Source organism: Mchenga conophoros, linkage group LG23 (genome assembly GCF_057382185.1).
Source record: "Mchenga conophoros isolate Kocher_MC1m ecotype Shallow Benthic linkage group LG23, M_conophoros_male_GT1.1, whole genome shotgun sequence".
NCBI classification, from domain to species: domain Eukaryota; kingdom Metazoa; phylum Chordata; class Actinopteri; order Cichliformes; family Cichlidae; genus Mchenga; species Mchenga conophoros.
The window spans coordinates 44,651,663-44,674,692 of record NC_140547.1 but is presented as its reverse complement, the minus strand read 5'-3'; the positions used below and the strand labels follow the sequence as shown (position 1 = coordinate 44,674,692).

General features: G+C 44.2%; 1 protein-coding gene across 2 annotated transcripts; it reads right to left on the bottom strand.

The window, feature by feature from the left end:
* Positions 1 to 3,085: 3,085 nt before the first annotated feature.
* LOC146548094 (protein NLRC3-like) lies at positions 3,086 to 15,279 on the bottom strand. 2 transcript variants are annotated; one of them, XM_085266183.1, is made up of 5 exons: positions 15,255 to 15,279; positions 14,252 to 14,384; positions 12,387 to 12,628; positions 10,494 to 12,282; positions 10,253 to 10,354 (listed from the first exon to the last, which is right to left on the bottom strand). In XM_085266183.1, exons 1-5 carry the CDS (start codon positions 15,277 to 15,279, stop codon positions 10,306 to 10,308), a joined length of 2,238 nt encoding a protein of 745 aa, XP_085122309.1. In that variant the 3' UTR covers positions 10,253 to 10,305. The 2 variants fall into 2 exon arrangements, with proteins under 2 accessions (XP_085122308.1, XP_085122309.1); XM_085266182.1 differs by lacking the exons at positions 10,253 to 10,354; positions 14,252 to 14,384; positions 15,255 to 15,279 and adding an exon at positions 3,086 to 3,263 and having other exon boundaries at positions 12,387 to 12,660.
* Between the last annotated feature and the right edge of the window lie 7,751 nt (positions 15,280 to 23,030).

Here is a 23,030-nt window from a genome sequence, read left to right as displayed (position 1 = left end):
TTGACAAAACATAAAGAATGGAGGCAAGTTTTGGAGCCCTCACCCATTGAGGAAATATTTCTAAAAACATTTCAAAGTAATTCCTCCCCAAAATTAATCAGTCATTTTTATAACACATTTATGAGTTTCAATACAAATGCAACTTTGGATATTAAGGCAAGGTGGGAAGCTGAGACTGGCACTCAAATCTCAGAGGACACCTGGGAAGAGGTGTTCGGTGAAGCCCACCTGGTTACTGATTCTGGGCTGTGGAGAGAATTTAAATGGAAGGTGGTCATGAGATATTTTAGAACCCCAGAGATAATTGCCAAAATGAAGCCTACAAATCCTGACACCTGCTGGCGAAATTGTGGTACTTCTTTAGGAACCCACTCACATATATTCTGGTCATGCCCAAAAATCTGCTCACTTTGGAATGACATATTTAAAGTTCTCAGTACAGTTTTCCAACAACCATTAACAAAGACCAACAGTTAGCCCTTTTAGGAGTCTTACCAAAGGGTTTTTCGGGAAACAATAAAACGTATCTCTTAAGAATCTTACAGCAGCACTAAAGTGTATCACTATTAAATGGCTGAATCTTGACCCACCTTCATATAATATGTGGATTGATAAAGCAAGAGAAATTTACCAGATGGAGGAAACAACATCTGCTCTGCGGATTCAGAGAGAATTGTTTACTGAGCGTTGGCGACCCATACATGCTTTACTGTTTCAATAATTTAGCATAGGTCTGTTTCGTTTTGTCCATTTACGGCTAAGTTTGTCACATGTTATTTAACATTACATAAAGTTTTTGTTTTGTTTTGTTTTTGTTGTTGTTGTTGTCTGTTTGTTTGTTTGTTTGCTTGGGTTTTGTTTTGCTTCCCAGTTTTGTTTTGTGCTTCCTAATTGCAGTTCTTATTTTAATCTAGATTTCTGCATTGCGGTTCCTGTAACTGTCCTACTTGTGAACACTGACAAGTACAAGTTGTAATGTTGTAAATTATAATAAAAATTGAGTTAAAAAAAAAAAAGATGAACATTAAAGTTGTACATTTCTCATAAAAACAGGACAAAGACTTGAAAAAGTCGTGTTTTTCCTTCCAGGAACCACATGGCTTCACTTTTAAAGGTGAAGTGTGACAGAAATGGACATATTTGAAGTCCAACACCTTTTTCCAGTCACATTATTAAAGCAGACAAACTACAAGCTCATTTTCATTCCAACAAGTCATCTTCTGACCTGGACTAACAACACTGGTCTCTATGTGCAGCTGGCTGTGAGACCAGTGCTCAGGGAGCGTCTACAAAGTGCAACACTGAAAGAACATCACACACTCATTTGCTTCCAGCACTTTCACACAAACATCTACTGTCATTATTGTCACCAAACTCTGTGGATCCTTTATTGCAAATTCAAATGGGATCAAATGGTCAGACAAAAGAGGGTTATGAGGAAATATGATGAAATGTTGTGTATTAGCAGCAACTTATTGAATCATTTTCCTCAGAAACCAAACAAAATGATTGACAAACATGTTTTTACAAACTCAGTGTTGGACTTGGATCAGCAGGATAAGCTGATGTTTAAAGGCATTTGAGTCTTGCTGTATGAGAGTCCAGTTCTTACTCAATATTTATGGATGATGTTCTTTCAGTGTTGCACTTTGTAGACGCTCCCTGAGCCTCACAGCCAGCTGCACATGGACCAGCTGACATTACCCAGCATTAGAGGCGGCTGTAAAAAATTCATGTTCCCATTTAAATGGTTTTAATTTGAATAAAACGATGTTGATTCATTCAATCCTGAATCGATGTTTAATATAAATGTATTTTGCCAGAATCTCAGGTTAAAGCTCACAAACTATTTCAACAAGCAGCAAACAGCTAAAACAGTAAATGAGAGCAGCTAAACACACAAAGATGGAAACACAGAGCGTGGATCGTTCACTCCACGGCACGTACACGGACACGCCGTCGGGGCTGAAAGTGGACAGCTCACAGATCCTGAAGCTGCAGGTTTCATCTGTCTCCAACCAAAACTGAGTGAAGCAGCAGCAAAAGAAGATCCAAACTCTGCTTCACGTTTGATCAATATGCTCATGAATTCTCTCTGACTTTGGCTGTTCCTGCCTGCACAGCTCTCTCTCTCTCTCAGTGTACTCCAAGAACAGCTTCAAACATCTGTTTCTGCATCATTCACTGTTTATTAGCCACCAGTCTGCTGTTGCGTAATAATGAAAGAAGTCGATGCTTCAGTGCGTTGAATTGTGTTACACAAAGAAAAGCAAAGTTTTCACGTTGTTCAGGCAGAATCGAGCGTTGAAGAATGAATTCACACGTCAATAAACATTTTCATCAGCACAAGCAGGACAATGAAAGCAGGAAATACCCCAAACTGCCATTTCTCATTCTACAACTTCAACAACTGCACATGAATTATACTTCATACACAGACCCACAGTCTCTGATTGCTCTGAAATCTCACTGACAGCCAATAGAAATAAAGAAAAGTCAAGACTGACAGTCTCTGTGGGGTTAGGCAGTGAACTGCTCACGCTGCGTTCAAGTGCATCACAAACTACTGGAATTGGATCCAACTTTGTGAAGCAGATTTCTTCTCAGCTGCTGTTTTGAACATTTCCTCATGAACTGTATTAAACTCTGTAAATGAACTGAGAACTGTTTCTACATTTGAAACTATGGATTCATTTTCCCGTTCACTTCTGTACCTTAGTGTATAAATGAATGTTAGACTGGGCTCCATGGAAACACTTGGACTGGTCTCAGCTGCCTTCTTTCTGTAGTCCTTTCTCTTCTCCAGCTTCTGTTTGAAATCCTCTCACAGAGCCTGAATCCTGCTTTGCTGTCATGTTTGGGCCTGTGTTCCTCTGCTTTAACACAAACCTCACCACAGCAGCTGTGTGGGTCGTCTCTGTAGCAGCCCGATCAGCTTCTGATACATGAACATCATCACAGCTCCTAACTTCACCTTTATTAGCTTTGACATTCATGTCTTTCTTTTCTCTGTCTGTTTCCACACAAGCTCAAAGTCTCTGCAGCCTGAAATATAGAAACACAACAACAGCTGCAGTCAGTGAACTCACCTCAGAGTCTCCAGTCGACAGTTTGGACTCTCCAGTCCAGCACACAGAAGCTTCACTGCTGAATCCTGCAGCTCGTTGTTACTAATGTCCAGCTCTGTCAGATGGGAGGGGATGGACTTCAGGGCCGAGGCCACAACTTCACAGTGAGTCTCTGAGAGTCCACAGTCAGCCAGTCTGAGATTACAGAAAATATAAAATATGTTATTATAAAAGCAGAAAGTCTGCATTATAAACACTGACTGAATGTATATGAAGACAAAACAGAGTGAGGTCATAATCTGATGAACATCTGCTCTTCACATCTGTGCTTCAGCTCCTCTTACTGTGTTTGACATGACAAAACGATTGAGTCTCTCTCAGACCTGCAGACTTTTAATGAGAATCTTTGTTTGGCTTTAATCTGCAGATGAAGGAGGAAGATGGTGTCACATTTAGGCTTCCATAATGTCCACAGTCTGTCAGTGAGATCTGATCCAGAGTCAGAGTGAAGACACACATGTGGACTGTTTCCTGTCTTGAATCTAGAACATTTTGAATGAGCTCAGCTCAGTGAAGAGTTCCAGCTGGAAAGACGATCTCTGTTTGCTACCTGCTGCTGTCAGGTACGACTGTTCACGTCCACACGCAGGAAAAATCTGCTGACTGTCACCAAACGGAGCAGAAATGTCATCACTGGACAATAATGATGAATGAACTCAGAGCTGCTGATATCACATCTGATTTCAGGGGAACTAAACTAAAAAGGGACAAATAGAAACAACCATCATGACTCTGTTTGACCTTCAGATCAGAAACTATGGTTCAGAACAGCAGCAGGATTTCAGGCACTGACACATCCTCAACATCCATATTCCAAATGCTCTTCCTGACAGGACACTCTTTGTTCCCACTCAGGGAGTTTCCATGTGTACAAATCATTTCTGAATCTCAGTAGACTGGAAGGTTTTTCCATCTCATGAATCTCTTTCCTAACATCAAACTAGATAAATCAAACAAAGGAACTGGAGTCTGTCTAATTTCTGACCCCAGTAAAGCTTGTACTGGGATACCCCGACATACTCTCTCTCCATCTGCTCCCACAGCCTCATATTCACAGCTGGCCCTTCTCTCAGCATCCACACTCAGGGTGGGGGCGGGGTCAACACCAGTCAAAACCATTGCTTTGGCCTTATGGCCATTTTATTAGTGTTCGTTTCTGAGTAACAAGCAGGACTACGCACAGGTGTTTGGACATGTGTGGACCCGACCTACACTTAAACTTCTTAAATCCTCTGTTTCTGTGTCACCAGCTACACTTTTAATATTAATATATTCACTCCGACATTTTTGGGGAGCGGTCAGAGCTCGTACACTGCAGACAAACATGTCTCCCAGCACACAGCTGACTGTCAACTCTCTGAGATTGGATATGATTCATTTAGATTATATCTGTAAGGTGAAGTTTATCTCGGTGTTTATTTGTTCCTGAGGAAGTCAGCTCGGCTCAGATTAAAGTTTAATAACTGAACAATTTTAATGAACCTTAACGCCTCCCTGGAGCATATATGGAACTGAATCAGTCACTTTTCTTTATTTCCTGATGTTCATATGTGACATACATGTTTTAACCATTAATTTGGAATTAAACTGACATTTAATATATTTTAAGGAGGAAAGAGAAATTTCACCAGAGGATGTTGATGCTGTTCATGGAGACTGAAGACAGAACGATTTATCTGTCCTAATATTTCTGCTGCTCTTTCCTCAGGTGTAAAAATATATTAACTGTTGGTTTTAATTCAAAATCAATGGTTAAAATGTTAAAATACCAACAAACTTGTGGCGTTAGTGTTGATATTCTGTGAGTTACTTAAAGAGATCACACAGGTACAGGACATATTTTATGTTCAGGTTTATGCATGTTTGCGGTGAGATGTGCATGTAGTGGGCTGTTATGTTGCAAACTGTGTGGATGTGTTTGGGAACAGAAAGATTATTTTACTGCATAAAACGGCGCTGATCAGCTGTTTCTGCCGCTGATACACTCGGCCGGTGAACCACCTGACTCACACAGGCTCTCCTCCTCCACAGTCCTCGTTTATGAAGAGCTTTACAAACACAACATCACGGCTAACAGCTGGATTCTCCCGTTTCAGTGCCAAACAGCCACTTCCTGCTACAGACAGTAAAGTGGACAGTTTGGCGCTAAACACGTTTTTAAAACTTTAAGCTCTTATTTGTTAAAGCCAGCTTCACAGACAGATCTGTGTCAGTGTTTTAGAGCAGGGCTCAGTGGTGTAAACCAGCCTTTATATGTGTTTCATCTCCATTTTTACATTAAACTGAACCAAAACACTGAAACCTTCACCTGATATGTCTGTGCAGGTTCTCATCATACAGTCATGGTAATCTAAGGAGCCTGGAAAGAAAAGTGACTTCTTTAAGTTTCTTGAAGACGTTTCATCTCTCGAAACCTCTGCTGATAATCACCCACACCCTTTTTCACAGCTTGGCTCATGTGATGAGCCACATGATCAATAGTTGGTCAGCGACCCTCTTAAGGGACACTCCCACTAGGATTAAAATCTGGGACTCTCCACTTTTTGGTTTTAGAAGTGAAGAAGCTGAATGTTCAGATTAAACATCTTCAAGAAACTTAAAGCAGTGCACTCGCTTTTCTTTCTAAGCGGCCTTTCTTAGATCACCTGATATAACCTGAGTAAATTATGTCGAGTGTCAGCGGGGTTTGAAAACTCTGCAGCATGACCCGGGTGTTGCTGGTGGCATCATGAGCTTAGACCCCTCAGTCAGCTCGGTCTGAAGTCATCGTCAGCACTAACAGGCACAAATAGGCTCTAACGTGACAAACTGACCCGACATTTAAAGAGTGCCCACTACAGTCTCAGCTAAAACATATGTGCAATGCCAAGGACTGTACACTGGACTCCATTTCAGTGCAAAATAATAAAACAAAGTAAATCCATCCAATCTCCTCTGCCTGTCCTTATCATCAATAAAAACAATTAATAAAACAGAAAATCATAGAAACAGTCATCTTTGTTATTGCATCATCACACATCAGTTCCCAGTAACTAGTCAGAATGAGACGTTGTTTTCATCTTTCTCACACTCATCTCACTCCCCGGTCACAACAGGTGGTGACTTTAACAGGTGTTACAACCTGGCTCAAAGCTGCAAAAGAGGGCGGAGACTGAAAACAGAGACTGGTTTCATTTTGAAGTTCTTAATAACCTCGGCTAAAGATGACACCAGACAGCGTGACAGGGTCTGACAACAAGTGGTGGCGTCGTCCTAGCCGACCTCGGCAGTTATTCACACGCCATGACCAAAAACTCCTGCAGTGTGACAGCAGACAGAGGAGGAGTCACAGAGGAGCGTAACAGCTGTGACAGATGCAACAGGAGGACGAGCTCCAACAGTAAACACACTGTGAAGACAGGAAAGCAGTCACGAGTGATGTTGGTCCTGTTTTTATCTCCACTAAAACCTCTCTAACGTCACATGTAACAGAACACAGACACATCTGATTATCAGGGACCACGACCCACATCTTTGCCTCACTATGTTTATAAGAAGAGACTGAAAATAATGATTCTCCCAACACATCACCAACACTTTTATGGCAAACAGATAATAGTGAGTGAAAAGAGGTCAACTGTTTCATATGCAGTTATCAGGGTAAATACATTTAAACCAAAGACACTGGAAGAGTAAAGGAAAGGAACTGAAGGTGACAATTCAAGAAGCTCAACAGAAGTCAAATGTAACAGGATCAAGATTCCCTGTTAAAATATACTATGTTAATAATAGTGTATAGTACAATAGTATACTATACACTGTTATTAGTATAGTAGTATACTTGTCACACAGTGGAAATTTGTGTTTTTATGTTTTATCAATCTGTGTATTGGTACATAGTGTTGATTTTATTTGCATGATTTTATTGTGATATTTATATTGCATGGTTTTATCCTCATACTTATATTATGTGTGTTAATGTTGTTGTACCATATTCCTTTAATCCACTGAGGACTAAACAGATGGGGGCGTTCCCCAAGGTGGCCTATCAGCTGCCAGATTGACCTGTTAAAGGGGATGGTGAGCGCAGAGACAAGAGGAGCGACGCACGAAAGGTGAGCAGGAGAAAAAGGAACGCGTGTAAGCCCGCACGTGTGTTGAAGGAACTGCTGCCTGACTGTGGGGCGCCGCGAGTCGTTCGGCGATCCAGTCCCAACTGCAGGAACAGCAACAGTGGGTGGCGATGGCCCTCAATTCACAACAGGGCAGGGATGCCCCTCTGCCTGCATCTGACGGTGCTACGAGGGAGGCCGTGTGCAGGTGTGGAGTGGGGCGAGACTGTGCGGCGACGCGCTGTCAGGAGACAGGTCTGCGACAGGAGCCCCCTCCTTGTTCTTCTGGCCGGCGTGGTTTCCATCCCGGAAGAGAAATTCCTCTCCTGTTTCAGATAAGGCACATTCGCCCGCGTGTGGCTGTACTGTGGGATTATGGGACTGTGGGAGGGTAATTTTAGCATATGGAAAACATTTTTTTAGCTTTGTTTTAATAGTGTATAGTTATTTCTGCCGGCAGGGTTTTTAGCGCATTGAGAACACTCTTTTTATTGTATACGGGGGATTTTAACTTGTATTTGTGATTCTGGCTGTGTTTTTTATGGAAATAAATGGTGTGTGTTCAAAGCCAGCTTAGTTTCTGTGCCCTGAGCGCTGACCCGCTTGCTCCCCTTCCTCTTGTATGTGAACGGACTTGGAGGTGAAGATTTAGGTCCACCAGTCTTAGCGGCTACATAATTTTGGCGTTTGTCGACAGGATACAAGTTTGGGAGCAGTGTTCAGTACCTGGGGTACAGATATAGATGATAGAATGCTAAGTGTTTAAATCAGCTACCCTTGTTGAGGGTTGTGAGCAAGGGGTGTACAGAAAAGACGTTTTATTGCCACGTGAGTATTCATGAGTAGTGTTCATCCACAAGGGATATCAGAGGAGCTGAGCTGAGAGGAGTCAGTGTTCTGATAATCCCATACATTAGCTATGCTATGTGGTCACGAAATGGAAGAACAGCAGGTTACCTGGATGTGGCAATTGGACTGTATAACTCACCTATGCTGTAACTTTTCTAGGATGCATTCAAAGGAACTCGTTGGTAGCAGATTATTGCTGATGTTTCATGTGTTATGTGTAAAGAAGGGACTACCAGAGACACAGTAGCCAGCAAGGCCAAGTGTTGTTCAGCCACCCTCCTGGACAGAACACCTGAATGTTGTGACAGGGACTGTCACAGTTAAAATATGGGGGGATGTCACACAGTGGAAATTTGTATTTATCTTGTATATTGTTTTTATTCAGATTTTTAGTGTTTATTTATGAGTGACGTTTTATTTGCATTGTTTTATTCTGTTTCTATTGCATGGGCTTTAGTGTTTTATGTGACACAGTTTTTAATCCACTGTGGACTGGCTACACATGGGACAAATTAGCTGATAGGGACCACCTGCTGAGGCATGGGTGTGTCAGCTGTGTAAAGACCTTTTAAAAGCAGGCTAGCTGAGCACTGAAGGAGAGAAGCCCAAGACTGGAAGGCTAATGCTAGATGGCCAGCGTGACACGGCGACCCAGTCCTGACCTCATGGAACGGCAACAGTAGGAGACAACGCGTGTGATTGGCAGCAGGTTTACTATCTGTTATTTTACAGGACACTGGGAGGACAAGGGGAGCTGTGGCGGTGGTCGCATGATGGATTCGGGTGCAGAACGCAAGCTGGGCTGGGATATGATGGGCCAGTGGAAGGACAAGATGGGAGGCTCTTGCTTGTCTGCCGAAGACGGGGCTGGCGTGGACTCTGCTCTAAAGCCGGAATTCCTGGCCTGCTGATGGACCCATAATGAACATGTGGCATAATTATAGCAGGGGTTTGTTAGTGAATATAGAAAATGGTAGTTTTACGGGTTCTAGGATTGTTTTATTTAGTTTTACTAAATTGACAACCTTGTATCACGTACATTTTAAGGGTGTTTTTATTTGTGCTCCCTGGCCCAGTAATAAACTGTTCCTGATCAGACCTGCTTCATCTCTGTGCCCTCGGTGTCTGACTCGCTTGTATTTTAAAGAAGCTTTCTTTTTAGAGGACATTCTGGCGCGACTGCTTTAGTGTCCCCATGTGTTACATACTATGCTAATAATAGTGTACAGTATAATCCTAAATCTGCAAATGTTGAAAACTTCTATACAATCTCAATATAATGGAGGATCAGAAGAGTCAAAACACATCAAAATACATTTCATGCTTCATTAATAAATTGTGCAATAAAACATGAGTACATTTATTTCATTTTAAAAAACATTTTTGAATTCCAATTTTTAAAATGATTTTAAAATCTTTTAAAAAATAAAATCAAAGATTTACTTTGTACATTTAAAATGGTGATTCCACTCCTCATTTGAAAATCCATTTCTTCACTGCATTTCCCTTTCCTGTTAGCTCAGGATTACCATATTAGGTATTAGCTGACCTCTGACCTTATATTCCACTTGTGTGGTGTCAGAGTCTCGTCTCTGTTTTCACAGAGGATGTGGTTCTGTTGGCTTCATCAGGTGATGGCCTCCAGCTCACAGTGGAGCTGTTCTCAGCAGAGTGTGAAGCCGTGTGAATGAGGATCAGCATCTGAGGCCATGGTCCTCAGCTGGGAAAGGGTGGAGTGCCCACTCTGGCTCAGAGACAAGTTCCTGCCCCAGGTGGAGGAGTCTGAGTATCTCAGGGTTGAGTAAAGAAGGGGGAGGGGAGCAGGAATCAACAGACAGACTGTTGCTGCGGTAACAGTGAGGTGGACGCTGTACTGGTCTGTCGTGGTGAAGAGAGAGAGCTGAGCGTGACAGCGAAGCTCTAAATTTACCGGTCGATCTACGTCCCTGCCCTCACCTATGGTCACGAGCTGTGGGCAGTGACTGGAAGAACCAGATCATGGTTACCAGTGGGGCAAATACATTTTCTCTGAAGGGTAGCTGGTGTCTCCCTTGGAGACGGGGTGAGGAGAATCCCCTTCACAAAAACTAATCAAGTGAACAAGACTCTCCAGGAGGTAAACATTTAAATATCCAAGTCTACCATAAAGAGAAAACTGCATGAAGGGAAACACAGATGGTGCATTACAATTCATTGCATGTGTTTTACATGAAGAATGGAGGATATACCGTCCACTTTCACTCTGTCTTTAGCAGCAAGTGGCTCTTTGTTGTTTGGCTAGCTGCACTGAAACAGGAGAATCCAGCTGTTAGCCGTAATGTTGGTGTTTGTAAAGCACTTTATAACCAAGGACTGTGTTTTTAATTTAAAGATTAAACTCTTAACCGACACTGATCAATGATGTAATGATCACATCTGGACTCACCGAGCCTTTCTGCAGTTCCTCACAGCTGGAATCAGTCTCAGTCGTCCCTCCTTTGATGCTTTGTACTTCTGCAGGTCAAACTCATCCAGAACCTCCTCTGACATCTGCAGCATGAAGGCCAGAGCTGAGCAGTGGATCATAGAGAGGTCCTTTGACCTTTTCTTTGACTTCAGGAACTCTTGGATCTCCTGATGTACTGAGAGGTCGTTCATCTCCATCAGACAGTGGAAGATGTTGATGTTTCTGTCAGGACAGGAATTAAACTTCTTGTTATTCTTCAGGTTCTTGATGACTCTCTGGATGGTTTCTGGACTGTTCTCTGTCTGACCCAGCAGACCTCCTAAGAGTCTCTGGTTGGACTCCAGACAGAGGCCATGAAGGAAGCGGACAAACAGGTCCATGTGGCCATTTTTACTCTGGAGGGATTTCTCCATGGCTCGTTTAAGGAAATCATCCAGAGATGACTCGTTGTATTTTTTTCCCAAGAAGTCCTTCAGCACCTCTGACTTCCTGTTGGTGAAACAGTGGAACATGTAGACTGCAGCCAGAAACTCCTGGATGCTCAGATGAACAAAGCAGTAGACTGGTTTCTGGAAGATCACACACTCTCTTTTGAAGATCTCTGTACAAACTCCTGAGTACACCGAGGCCTCTGTCACATCCAGACCACACTGCTCCAGGTCTTCTTGGTAGAACATGATGTTTCCTTTCTCCAGATGTTCAAACGCCAGCCTCCCCAGCTTCAGAAGAACTTCCCTGTCAGCCTCCGTCAGCTCCTGTGGACTCGTCTCATGTCCCTCGTGGTACTTGTTCTTCTTCCTCTTTGTCTGAACCAGCAGGAAGTGTGAGTACATGTCAGTCAGGGTCTTGGGCAGCTCTCCTCTCTGCTCTGTAGTCAACATGTGCTCCAGAACTGTAGCAGTGATCCAGCAGAAGACTGGGATTCTACACATGATGTGGAGGCTCCTGGATGTCTTCATGTGGGAGATGATTCTGCTGGACAGCTCTTCATCACTGAATCTCCTCCTGAAGTACTCCTCCTTCTGGGCGTCAGTGAAGCCTCGTACTTCTGTTAGCCTGTCAACACATGTAGGAGGGATCTGATTGGCCGCTGCAGGTCGGGAAGTTATCCAGACGAGAGCCGAGGGAAGCAGATTCCCCTGGATGAGGTTTGTCAGCAGCTGGCTGACTGATGACTTCTGTGTGACATCAGACAGCAGCTTCCTGTTGGTGAAATCCAATGAAAGTCTGCTTTCATCCAGGCCGTCAAAGATGAACAAAAGCTGAGAGACAGCCAGCTTCTCTGCTGTGACCTTCTGTAATGTTGGATGGAAAACATGGAGCAGCTCCAGAAGACTGTACTGCTCCTCTCTGATCAGGTTCAGCTCCCTGAATGAAAGCAGAACCACCACACTGACATGTTGGTTCTCCAAGCCCTCTGCCCAGTCCAGAGTGAACTTCTGCACTGAGAAGGTTTTTCCAACACCAGCCACGCCGTTGGTCAGAACCACTCTGATGGGTCTCTGTTGGTCAGGTAAGGCTTTAAAGATGTCCTGGCACCTGATTGGAGTGTCATGGAGGGCGTCCATCTTGGAAGCTGTCTCCAGCTGCCTCACCTCATGTTGGCTATGAACCTCTTCACTCTGTCCCTCTGTGATGTAGAGCTCAGTGTAGATCCTGTTGAGGAGGGTTCTACTTCCTGTTTCATCACTTCCTTCAGTCACACGTTCACATCTCCTCCTCAGACTGATCTTATGTTCATCTAAAACCTCCTGCAGACCAACATCTGCTGAAAGAAAGAAAAACAGAAAGAAAACTCTTCAATGTCTGAACAACAACAAGAAGTCCAGTTTTCAGAAATGAGTCCATCAGCAGACAGATGTTCAGTCTTACTTTGTACACAGCTGCTCTGACTGGCTGTCTGCAGTCCAGCTCTGCTTCTGGATCTTTCTCCACACTGGGGACAGGACCAGTCTCCTGATGAAGCAGACTGGTCCCAGTATGAGGAGATGCACTGTCTGCAGAACCAGTGTCCACAGCTGGTAGAGACTGGATCCTTCAGGACGTCCTGACACAAAGCACAGCAGGACAGCTGCTCCTCCTCACAGACACCACTCCTCTTCCTCTTCCTCCCTCTGTGAACACATTTCTTTATCACTAAAATCATTGACTGTCAGTGACAAACATCCAGATTTGATGACACTGTGCAGAAGCTCTGATGGTCACAGAGAAAAGTCAAAGTGGAGAAACTTGTGTTTGAGTTCAGAATCCAAGTTTCCTTTGCTGTTCCTGCCTGTCTTATTAAACACAGAGTGATCAGCCTACAAACTCCACAGTAAAAGCCTTCATCACAGAGCTGATTATGTCCTTCACTGGATGTACTGGAAGTTTGGGATCCATCACTTTCAACTGACCTTTGACCTCCTCTAAAAACTGTTGTGGAGCAGCGGTGTCACATTCAGAGCTTTCAGCTTTATTTTGAAAGAGTTCAGTCATCAGGAAGTGAACTTCTGGGTTCTGATTTTCTTTCTATTGTTTTACAGAAGTGAAGAAGAAGAACTAAAAGCTTTGAAATGATCTGAGTGATATTTTTGAACATTGCCACCAAATTGAGTTCAGCCTCCAGCAGTAACTTTGTTTCATGATGCCTCCCTGATGATGTGATGTTTGATTACAAACCTGTTTATGTGTTAGACATTAATCACATGAACACAGGCAGAAAAAAGAAGCCAATGAAACAAATGACAGAAACGTGTTCATTCACTGCCATGATCCATATTTTATATGTACAGATGTTTGTAAAGAACACGTGTGCAGCGCTTTGTTCTGAGTATCTGCTGTCAGCACACAGTGCAGCAATAACTACAACCACACGTTTCTGTAGATCCTGAACATCAGCCTGGAGGAATCTGACCTCAGGTCTGCACACAGAGGAGCTTCACCTCTGGGATGATGCTGGCTTCAGCTCCTTCTACAATCAGGCAGAAGCTTCTGCACCATCAGGACACAAACAGAGAGGAGCTTCTATCCTCAGACCATCCAAGTCCTAAATCAGAACATGCTCCCCTCATAGCATCACCATCAGGGTTTCAACAGGACCTTACATCATGTTCTTGTCTCACTGTCATATTTCAGATCATACCTGATTCATTATGACGTCACACGCTGCTACACTGATCCTGCTGCTTCATTACTGCTGATATTACTCTGCTCACTCTGTTCAGTTACTCTGTTTACATCACTTTGCTCATTTGCTTTGTTCTGCTTGCACTGCTCTGTCAGTACATGCTGTGCTAATGTGGCACAAAGCACTTTAACATTACATCTGCACAATGTTTCATTATTTCATTTAATGATTGTTTCTAATGTTTTGTCCAGTCACAGGAGCAGCTCAGCACATTTCACTGTGTTGTACGTGTATGACGATGCCTGTGACAAATAAACAGCCTCGGACTCTTCAATCTTCTGCATTTCTTTGGAGATCAGCTCAGTGGCCTGTTGAGACCATCTTTCTATTTCTGATGACTCAGTTCAGATTATTATCCTGATACTTTCTTTTAAAATGTGATGAAATCATTTATCTGATGTTCTGACACAAATACACCAAAACGATCCCAAACAGCACAAACCACCACGTTACACACAGTGTAATAAAAATACAGGCAACTACAAATAAAAACACTTTAAAAATATAAACTAAAATTACAAAGTGGTCACAGAATTTCAAACACCCGTAAATGAGTCAGCAGCTCTCTTACATGGTCAGCTGAGCTCCATGATTGAAGAACATTGTTGCTGCAGGTTCATCACTGAAGAGTGGAGGAAGTATGTCTTTGGAGCAGTCACTCCTCACAGACACACAGCTGGATGCTGGAGACTGTGACCTCTGACCTCTGCAAACACAAACACATCACATGAATTACTGATTAATCTCTGTTTAAAATCTTTTAAGCAGCTGCAAACACACAAACTGGATGATGTGATGGTTTCTGTCAGTAATAGTTGTCTCAGATTAGAGTACAGACGGCTGCAGAGACGTTCACAGCAACAGAGAAGAAATCATTACCTTGGATTGCATCACTACTACGATTGATACTAGCATTATCGTACCCGGACCACCATTAGGAATCATTTATGATGTCACTGGCAGAACATTTATAGAAACAACCTTTGAACTCTGAGTCAGCAGCTCTCTTACATGGTCAGCTGAGCTCCATGATTGAAGAACATTGTTGCTGCAGGTTCATGACTGAAATATAGAGGTGTGTTTCTGGACCAGTCACTCCTCACAGACACACAGCTGGATGCTGGAGACTGTGACCTCTGACCTCTGCAAACACAAACATCAATAACTGATCAGTTCTCTCTGACAGCCATATGATCAGCTGATCCCTCTGTGATATTGTGTCTGCCTCATAACGCTGACAGGTCAGCCAATCATCAGCGGTTTTTTCTGTCTCTGAATGAACTCAGTTTGTTCTCAGCTCTTCTCTCTGATTCTGCTGCACTGACTTCACTTAAACTTACAGAGTTCAGATCTTAGCAAGAAAACAAGTCAATAAAAATCAAACTCAGATCAAACAGTTTGAACCAATCACAGATCAATGATTCTGTCATGGTTATGTTGAAATGACTAATAAAGTTAGTAGTGTTCTTACATTATTGCTGCAGGTTCATGACTGAAGTGTGGAGGATCTATTTCTTTGGACGAGTCACTCCTCACAGACACACAGCTGGATGCTGGAGACTGTGACCTCTGACCTCTGCAAACACAACCACATTGCATTCATTTCACATCAATTAGTACACCACAAAAGGCATGCAAGAAACACAGTATGAAGGCAAACTTCTGGCTTCAATAACATTCAACAGGTCAGGTGGAAACTTTTCTCAGATTTGATTCATGTTTTTATAGAACGATCCAGCTAAAAAAAATATACCATTAGGTCAGGGGTCAGCAACCTTCAGGACCCAAAGAGCCATTTGGAGCCAGTTTCCACGCAAAAGAAAACACTGGGAGCCACAAATACTTTTTGACATCTAGAATGAAGATAACACTGTATATACTGTTTTTTACCTTTATGCTTTGTGTGAACAACTAAGGTGTGTTGCTTATGAAATCCATGAAGTGCTACAGAGAAAATTACATGTTATTTATGTAATGAACACATTTGAACTCTTAAAGAAATATAACCAAAGGAAAGACACCCAGCTGAACTAAAATGATGTAGCAAACAAAAGCTGCTGTGAGCCGCCACCCTTATATCTCCTTTGGGCTTTTGGAGCCTTGACCTGACTTTTAAAAAACAATTGGAAAAAAAGCTCTATGCTGCTGAAAGATGAAAAATAGATATTTGCAAAATTCTGCCTAAATATGTATTTTACCTGGTTAATGTGTGTGGCGGGGCGTGGTCTGCAGCGCCGCTGCAGGGGAGGCGGACGCACCTGAGCGGCACCCGCAATCACGCCTCGCCGCCTTAACGTCTGTGCTGTTGTGTTGGTGTGTGTCGGGCTGTGAGCTGCAAAGCTACAGCCGGCTGTGTGCGTACAGCAACCGTGTGTGAAAAGTGGTCAATAAAGAGAAGCTGAAAAGCGTGTTCATGCAAACATCGTCGGGTCTGCCGTGATATGTTTACAACGGGACTTCTGCTCCTGAACCTCTGCGCACAGCGTCTGCAGGTCGGGGCTGTACAAAGTCACTTTCATCTTTACAGGACTGTAAGCTGTCGTCTGTGAGGCGTGAGCGGTGTTTGTTTTTAACATAGTTCACGGTGGAGAACAGCTGCTGACATAATGTGGATCCGAAGATCCATAATTGGCCTACCTGGGGCTGAAAGTCTCGATAAATGCACGGCGTTTCGGCGGGTACACCGGCTTCCACGAGTGTGACGCTTATTTGAGCGATGAAAAAAAATATATATATAATTTTATTTTTATATTTCAATATCACAATAATCTTCCAATTTAGAACTACAAGTTAAAAAAGAACATAAATAAAATACACTTCAGCTAAATACTTCTAATTTATTTTCCCAAACCACGAGGAGCCGCACTGTAAGGACTAAAGAGCCGCAGGTTGCCGACCCCTGCATTAGTGTTAGTCAATGTTGCAACTGAACTGAAAAACAAAAGATTTTGGTCCAAAGAAACAAAGTCACTATTAATACAACACAACCCCCCCAAAAAGAGCCATGTAGACCCCGGGCTCTATGGGTCTTGTGCTCGGAGCTTGTTCCTGTGCTGCCATGATTAGTGCCTCTGTGCTGTCTTTCAGTCCAGCTTTGTTCAGCCACTGGTAGGATTTCTGGATGTCAGCCACTTCCTCTGCCTGCTGGTGGTGCAAACTGTGTTGTTCTGAGTTTCATTGGACGTCTTTGTCCAAAGCACCAGACAAAGGGCAAAGTAGATGCATTTGCATCAGCAGGAAAATACACCCCAAACTACCATCATCATTATACAACTTTAACAACTGCCACTAAATGATACTTCATACACAGACCAGTGTTAGGTTAAGTTATGATGTCACTGGCAGAACATTTATAGAAACAACCTTTGAACTCTGAGTCAGCAGCTCTCTTACATGGTCAGCTGAGCTCCATGATTGAAGAACATTGTTGCTGCAGGTTCATCACTGAAGTGTGGAGGAAATATTTCTCTGGACCAGTCACTCCTCACAGACACACAGCTGGATGCTGGAGACTGTGACCTCTGACCTCTGCAAACACAAACATCAATAACTGATCAGTTCTCTCTGACAGCCATATGATCAGCTGATCCCTCTGTGATATTGTGTCTGCCTCATAACGCTGACAGGTCAGCCAATCATCAGCCAGTTTTTCTGTCTCTGAATGAACTCAGTTTGTTCTCAGCTCTTCTCTCTGATTCTGCTGCACTGACTTCACTTAAACTTACAGAGTTCAGATCTTAGCAAGAAAACAAGTCAATAAAAATCAAACTCAGATCAAACAGTTTGAACCAATCACAGATCAATGATTCTGTCATGGTTAACTAATAAAGTTAGTAGTGTTCTTACATTGTTGCTGCAGGTCCATGACTGTAAGGTGGAGGTGTTTGTGTAACCCCGTCACTCCTCACAGACACACAGCTGGATGCTGCAGATGCTGCTCCGTCCTCTTCCTCCATCTTCTTGATGTCAGGGTGGAGTTAGTCTGAGAGGTAAACACACACACTCAGAGGTGCTGTTGTACTGGAAGCATCACACTGACGGCTTTCTAATGTTGGAGCTTTGGCCCTAAAGTCCAAACCAGTTATTTTAGAGGCTCAAAGTCTTTAAAAAACACCAAAACCATCACATTATTTAATAAGTACATGATCAGGTGGATGAAGGAACTCAGTGTGTTTGGGATCATCATCATGGTGAGGAGCCCACATGTTACGGCTCCTTTGGAGAGAAGCTGAGGATCACTGCAGGAAGTGAGCTCATGAAACCAAACTGCTGTTTGTGAGCAGCATGACTCTGTTATTGGACCTGCTCTGTGTTCTACATGTGATCAATACTTCAAATATCTGTAAACATCTCATCTTATATTTGTTGCACTTGGTCACATCTGTCTTTAAAAATAGATTTTTAATGTCACTGAGAGTTCTTTTCTACCTTTATTGATTTATTTTGGAATAAATTAAATATAAAGGTGCCAAAAACTGCCCGTTTCTTCTGCTCTGTGACAGGAAACTACTGTCAGGCTCAAAATGACTTCAGATTATTCATCACAGAGTGTTTATGGATCACAGGACACGTTACAGTTTTACTGTCAATGTTTTAGTTTAAAAGAATGACGTGATAAGATCTTACTGTGAATCTGCGCGCTCATTGGCTAATACCCTGAGACTGACAGGTGGTTATCCAATCAGCGTGCGGCCTCACACGGACATAAAACTCTTAAAGTTTGTTTCTGAAGGGATTTTCAGATCAGACCTGATGTTTCTGCCTACAGCCTGTTTACCGATATAATCAATATCAGACATCAGAGCAACAGAAACCTCGGTGATCAGGACGCCGGCACTGAGAACAGGAAGTGGCTCAAACGTCGCACTTTCATAAAGTCAGCCTGAACTCCACTCACCGAGTTTCTGTCGCCATTTTAGTTTTAAAACCCGTCGTGATAAGGGCGGGTCTTACTGTGAACCTGCGCGCTCATTGGCTAATAACTTGAGATTGACAAGTCGTTATCCAATGAGCGCGTGGCTTCTCCCAACATAAAGTAGTTTCCTTTGAAAAACCAAAGTCTGATTATTTTTGCCTCCACTGACGGAGCCTGTTGTTCCCGCCACAGAGACACAGTAATGTCAGAGCGGTGTTAACACTCACCTGCCTCAGCACAGCTCTCACTCTCCTCCTGCTCTCTCAGCTAAACTCACTTCCTCTCTACTTACAGGAAACCAGCGCTCAGAGGAGCCGACCGGCCTCACGTTTCACCCACAGACACGAACAGTGTGGAATTATTTTATGTCATAAGAAGAAACATATTCATGTTAACACTCACCTGCCTCAGCTCCACCTTCCTCCTCCTGCTGCTCTGAACGGAGGATCAACACTTTCACTTTCACTGCTCCTCCCTAAACACAGAGGATGCTGGGACTTGTAGTTTTTACCTTGTGTGATATTTATGGCTGTGACACTAAATCACAGCATGAAAACTTCCTGCAAACATGTCACAGGCGATAAAAGTTTCACATTAAAGGTGAAGTTATTTTTCTGTCTCATGTTCAATAAACAGTGAGCTGGGAAAACTGAAGAACAGACTTCAGACGTTCCCTGCAGAGTTTCTGCTGCTCGGTCGTCTGCATGTTGCTGAGACTGAGCTGATGATGAAGCTGTGACGGGTTTATGGCACGTTTGGTTCTGGAGAAGAGTTTTACTGTCGGTGCAGGTGAAATGATCAGAGGTTACAGCCTCTGGTTAAAGTGGAGGCAGCGATCAGGACGGCTGAGCAGCAGAGGTCTCGAGGGTCCTAAAGTGTAAAAGCATCAGTGTTAGTAACACAAAGATCACAGAATGGGATCATCCACACAACACTAACATCTAAATCCACGGCAGGAACTCTTCCAGTGTCCTGAAAAATCTGTGTGCACGATGCTGAGATTAAAATCTGTCTGCTCATCTTAATGCAATATTGTGAAGTTACAATTCTTTTCTGTAAAAAGCATTTTCATTTTTGTATATAAATAAATGTTGATGTTGTGCTTTGGGATCGTGTGCTTCAATTTGACTTATAATGTGCCAAATGACTGCAACAGGCGGCTTAAGGCGATGCCATCCAGAGTAAGGATCGTGTTAGCCAGTGTTTCTAAGATTTTTACGCCCCGTTACAATAACCTCAGTTCTATCTGAACTTAGAAGCAGAAAATTAAAGCTCATTATGTGTCTAAGACATCCCGGCAGTTTAACCAATAAAAGTGGGTATCATATGCATAGCAGTGAAAATGTATGCTATGTCTTCTAAAGCACGTATAATGTAAACAGAACTGGTCTTTGCACAGAAGCCTGTGGAGCTTCATAATTAACCTCAGTGTGTGAAGAGGACTCTCCATTTAATAATAGCTGTAATAAAATGTTCTGGCCAACGGTGTTAAACGCTGCACTTGGGTCTAGCAGGGAAGATTTCAACTTTTCAATATGAATGAAGGCTGAAAACTGATTAGATTAATGTCTGATGATCTTTTCTGTGCTTCTTCAAGTTTGTAACACTGAACATATTAAAGGATGATATAAGGTTCACAGGAAGAGTTTAATTAGACACACATTTACTATTTTTTCTTTATACTCTTTCTTTCTTGACATGTTTAATATACGGAGCCCCGCAGGGGACATGGGAGAAAAAAAATTAAGACGGACTTTTGCGAGATCTCGCAAAACAAACTCGGGACGCAGAGGGAGAAGATCTGGCGTTCTGGTTCGACTGAGACGGCGCACTAACAGACCACCATTAACCAGTTTATTACTGGCTAATGTGCAGTCTCTGGAAAACAAGCTGTGCGAGCTTCGGGCACGGATCTCATTCCAGCGAGAGATGCGGGACTGCTGCGTGATCTGCCTCACAGAAACCTGGCTATCGGACAAGGTACCAGACTCCGCAATACAACTGCCGGGGTTCTCCGTGCATCGTGCGGACAGGTCACAGGATCTTACTGGGAAAAGCAGAGGCGGTGGTGTATGTTTCATGATCAACAACAGCTGGTGTGATTATGCGAACGTGCACCCGGTCAAATCCTTCTGCTCACCGGATCTGGAGTACCTGATGATTAAGTGCCGGCCATTCTGGCTACCGAGGGAATTTACAGCAGTGATTATTACGGCTGTTTACATTCCCCCACAAGCCGACACTGACCGAGCACTCAGGGAACTGTACAGCGCGATCAGCAGTGAGGAAACCGCACACCCAGAGGCAGCGTTTATCACAGCCGGAGACTTTAATAAGGGAAACCTGAAGAAAGTCTCACCAAAACTCCACCAACACATCCATTTTAGCACTCGTGGAGACCGGCTACTTGACCACTGCTACACCTCTTTCCGGGATGCGTACAAAGCCCTCCCCCGCGCCCCATTCGGCCAATCAGATCACCGCTCCATCCTGCTCCTGCCCGCCTACAGGCAGAAGCTGAAACGGGAAGCTCCAACCCGGAGGGCGGTGCACTGTTGGACGGACCAATCGGAATCTACGCTGCGGGACTGTTTTGATCACGCGGACTGGGAAATGTTTCACGTGGCTGCTAGGAACATTGATGAGTACACAGACTCAGTCTGTGGATTTATCAGGAAATGCGTGGAAGATGTCGTCCCATCCAGAACAGTTAAATCCTTCCCAAATCAAAAACCCTGGATTAACGGAGAGGTTCGCGCGGTACTGGCGGCACGGAGCACTGCTTTTGCCTCCGCGAACACATCGGACTACAAACACGCACATTACCAACTCCGGAAGACGATCAAAGCAGCCAAACGTGAGTACAGGGACAGGGTGGAGCAACAGTTTGACAACCCTCGGAGTATGTGGCAGGGACTAAACACGATCGCAGACTTTAGAGGGAAAACCAGCACACCGCAGACCACGGCCTCTCTGTGTGAGGATCTAAACGTATTCTACGCTAGATTCGACACAGCGAACACCATGAGACCGGACAGTGTGCGCACCGCGGATGACGTCAGTGCGCACGCTGTGTCTGAGGAGGATGTGCGGAAGTGCTTCAGGAAGGTGAACGCGCGCAAAGCTACTGGTCCGGACGGGATTCCCGGCCGCGTCCTCAAGTCATGCGCGGCTCAGCTGGCTGGAGTGTTCACGCACATCTTCAACCTTTCCCTCTCTCTGTCTGTAGTCCCAGCCTGCTTCAAAATGGCCACCATCGTCTCTGTACCCAAATCCTCCACCATCTCCTCATTGAACGACTGGCGACCTGTAGCCCTGACCCCCATCGTAAGCAAATGCTTCGAGAAGCTGGTCAGAGACTTCATCTGCTCTGCACTACCCGACTCACTGGACCCTCTACAGTTTGCATACCGCCACAACAGGTCCACTGATGATGCCATAGCCCTGACACTACACACTGCCCTGTCACACCTGGAGAAGAGAGACACGTATGTGAGAATGCTGTTTGTAGATTACAGCTCAGCATTCAATACCATCGTTCCCTCGAAGCTGGACAGGAAACTGCAGGATCTAGGACTGAGCAGCTCCCTCTGCAGCTGGATCCTTAGCTTCCTGTCTGACAGATGCCAAGTGGTCAGACTGGGCAGCATCACCTCATCCCCCGTCACACTGAACACTGGTGCTCCACAGGGGTGTGTACTGAGCCCTCTCCTGTACTCACTCTACACCTACGACTGCACAGCCACTAACAACTCCAACATCATTGTGAAGTTTGCGGACGACACTACAGTGGTGGGTCTTATCACCAACAGTGATGAGACGGCTTACAGGGAGGAGGTCAGCGCCCTGACCCACTGGTGTCAAGACAACCATCTCACCCTCAACGTCGCAAAGACAAAGGAGTTGATAGTGGACTTCCGGAGGTGCAGAGAAGTACACACCCCCATCACCATCAACGGCGCTGCTGTGGAGAGTGAGCAGCTTCCGGTTCCTTGGGGTACATCTGGCTGAGGATCTTACGTGGTCAGTACACATAAACAAAACAGTGAAGAAGGCGCAGCAGCGCCTCTTCTTTCTCAGGAGACTGAAAAGATTCGGCATGAGCCCCCGCATCCTCAGGACCTTCTATCACTGTGCCATTGAGAGCATCCTCACTGGATGCATCACCACCTGGTATGGCAACAGCACCGCCTACAACTGCAAAGCTCTCCAGCGAGTAGTGCGGTGTTCTGAACGGATAATTGGAGGTGAGCTTCCCTCCCTCCAAGACATCTACAGGAAGCGCTGCCTGAGGAAAGCGGGGAGGACCATCAAGGACTCCAGTCCCCCCAGCCATCAACTGTTCAGACTACTTCCATCAGGAAGGAGGTTCTGCAGCATCCGGTCCCCAACCAGCAGACTGAGAGACAGCTTCTTCCACCAGGCCATCAGACTG

Coding starts and splice junctions, on each gene's coding strand:
- LOC146548094 (XM_085266182.1), bottom strand. CDS start 12,660: ATGATTTTAGTGATAAAGAAATGTGTTCACAGAGGGAGGAAGAGGAAG. Junction 12,283..12,386: donor TCAGAGCAGCTGTGTACAAA/GTAAGACTGAAC, acceptor TCTTTCTTTCAG/CAGATGTTGGTCTGCAGGAG. Junction 3,264..10,493: donor AGGAACTGCAGAAAGGCTCG/GTGAGTCCAGAT, acceptor CTGTAATCTCAG/ACTGGCTGACTGTGGACTCT.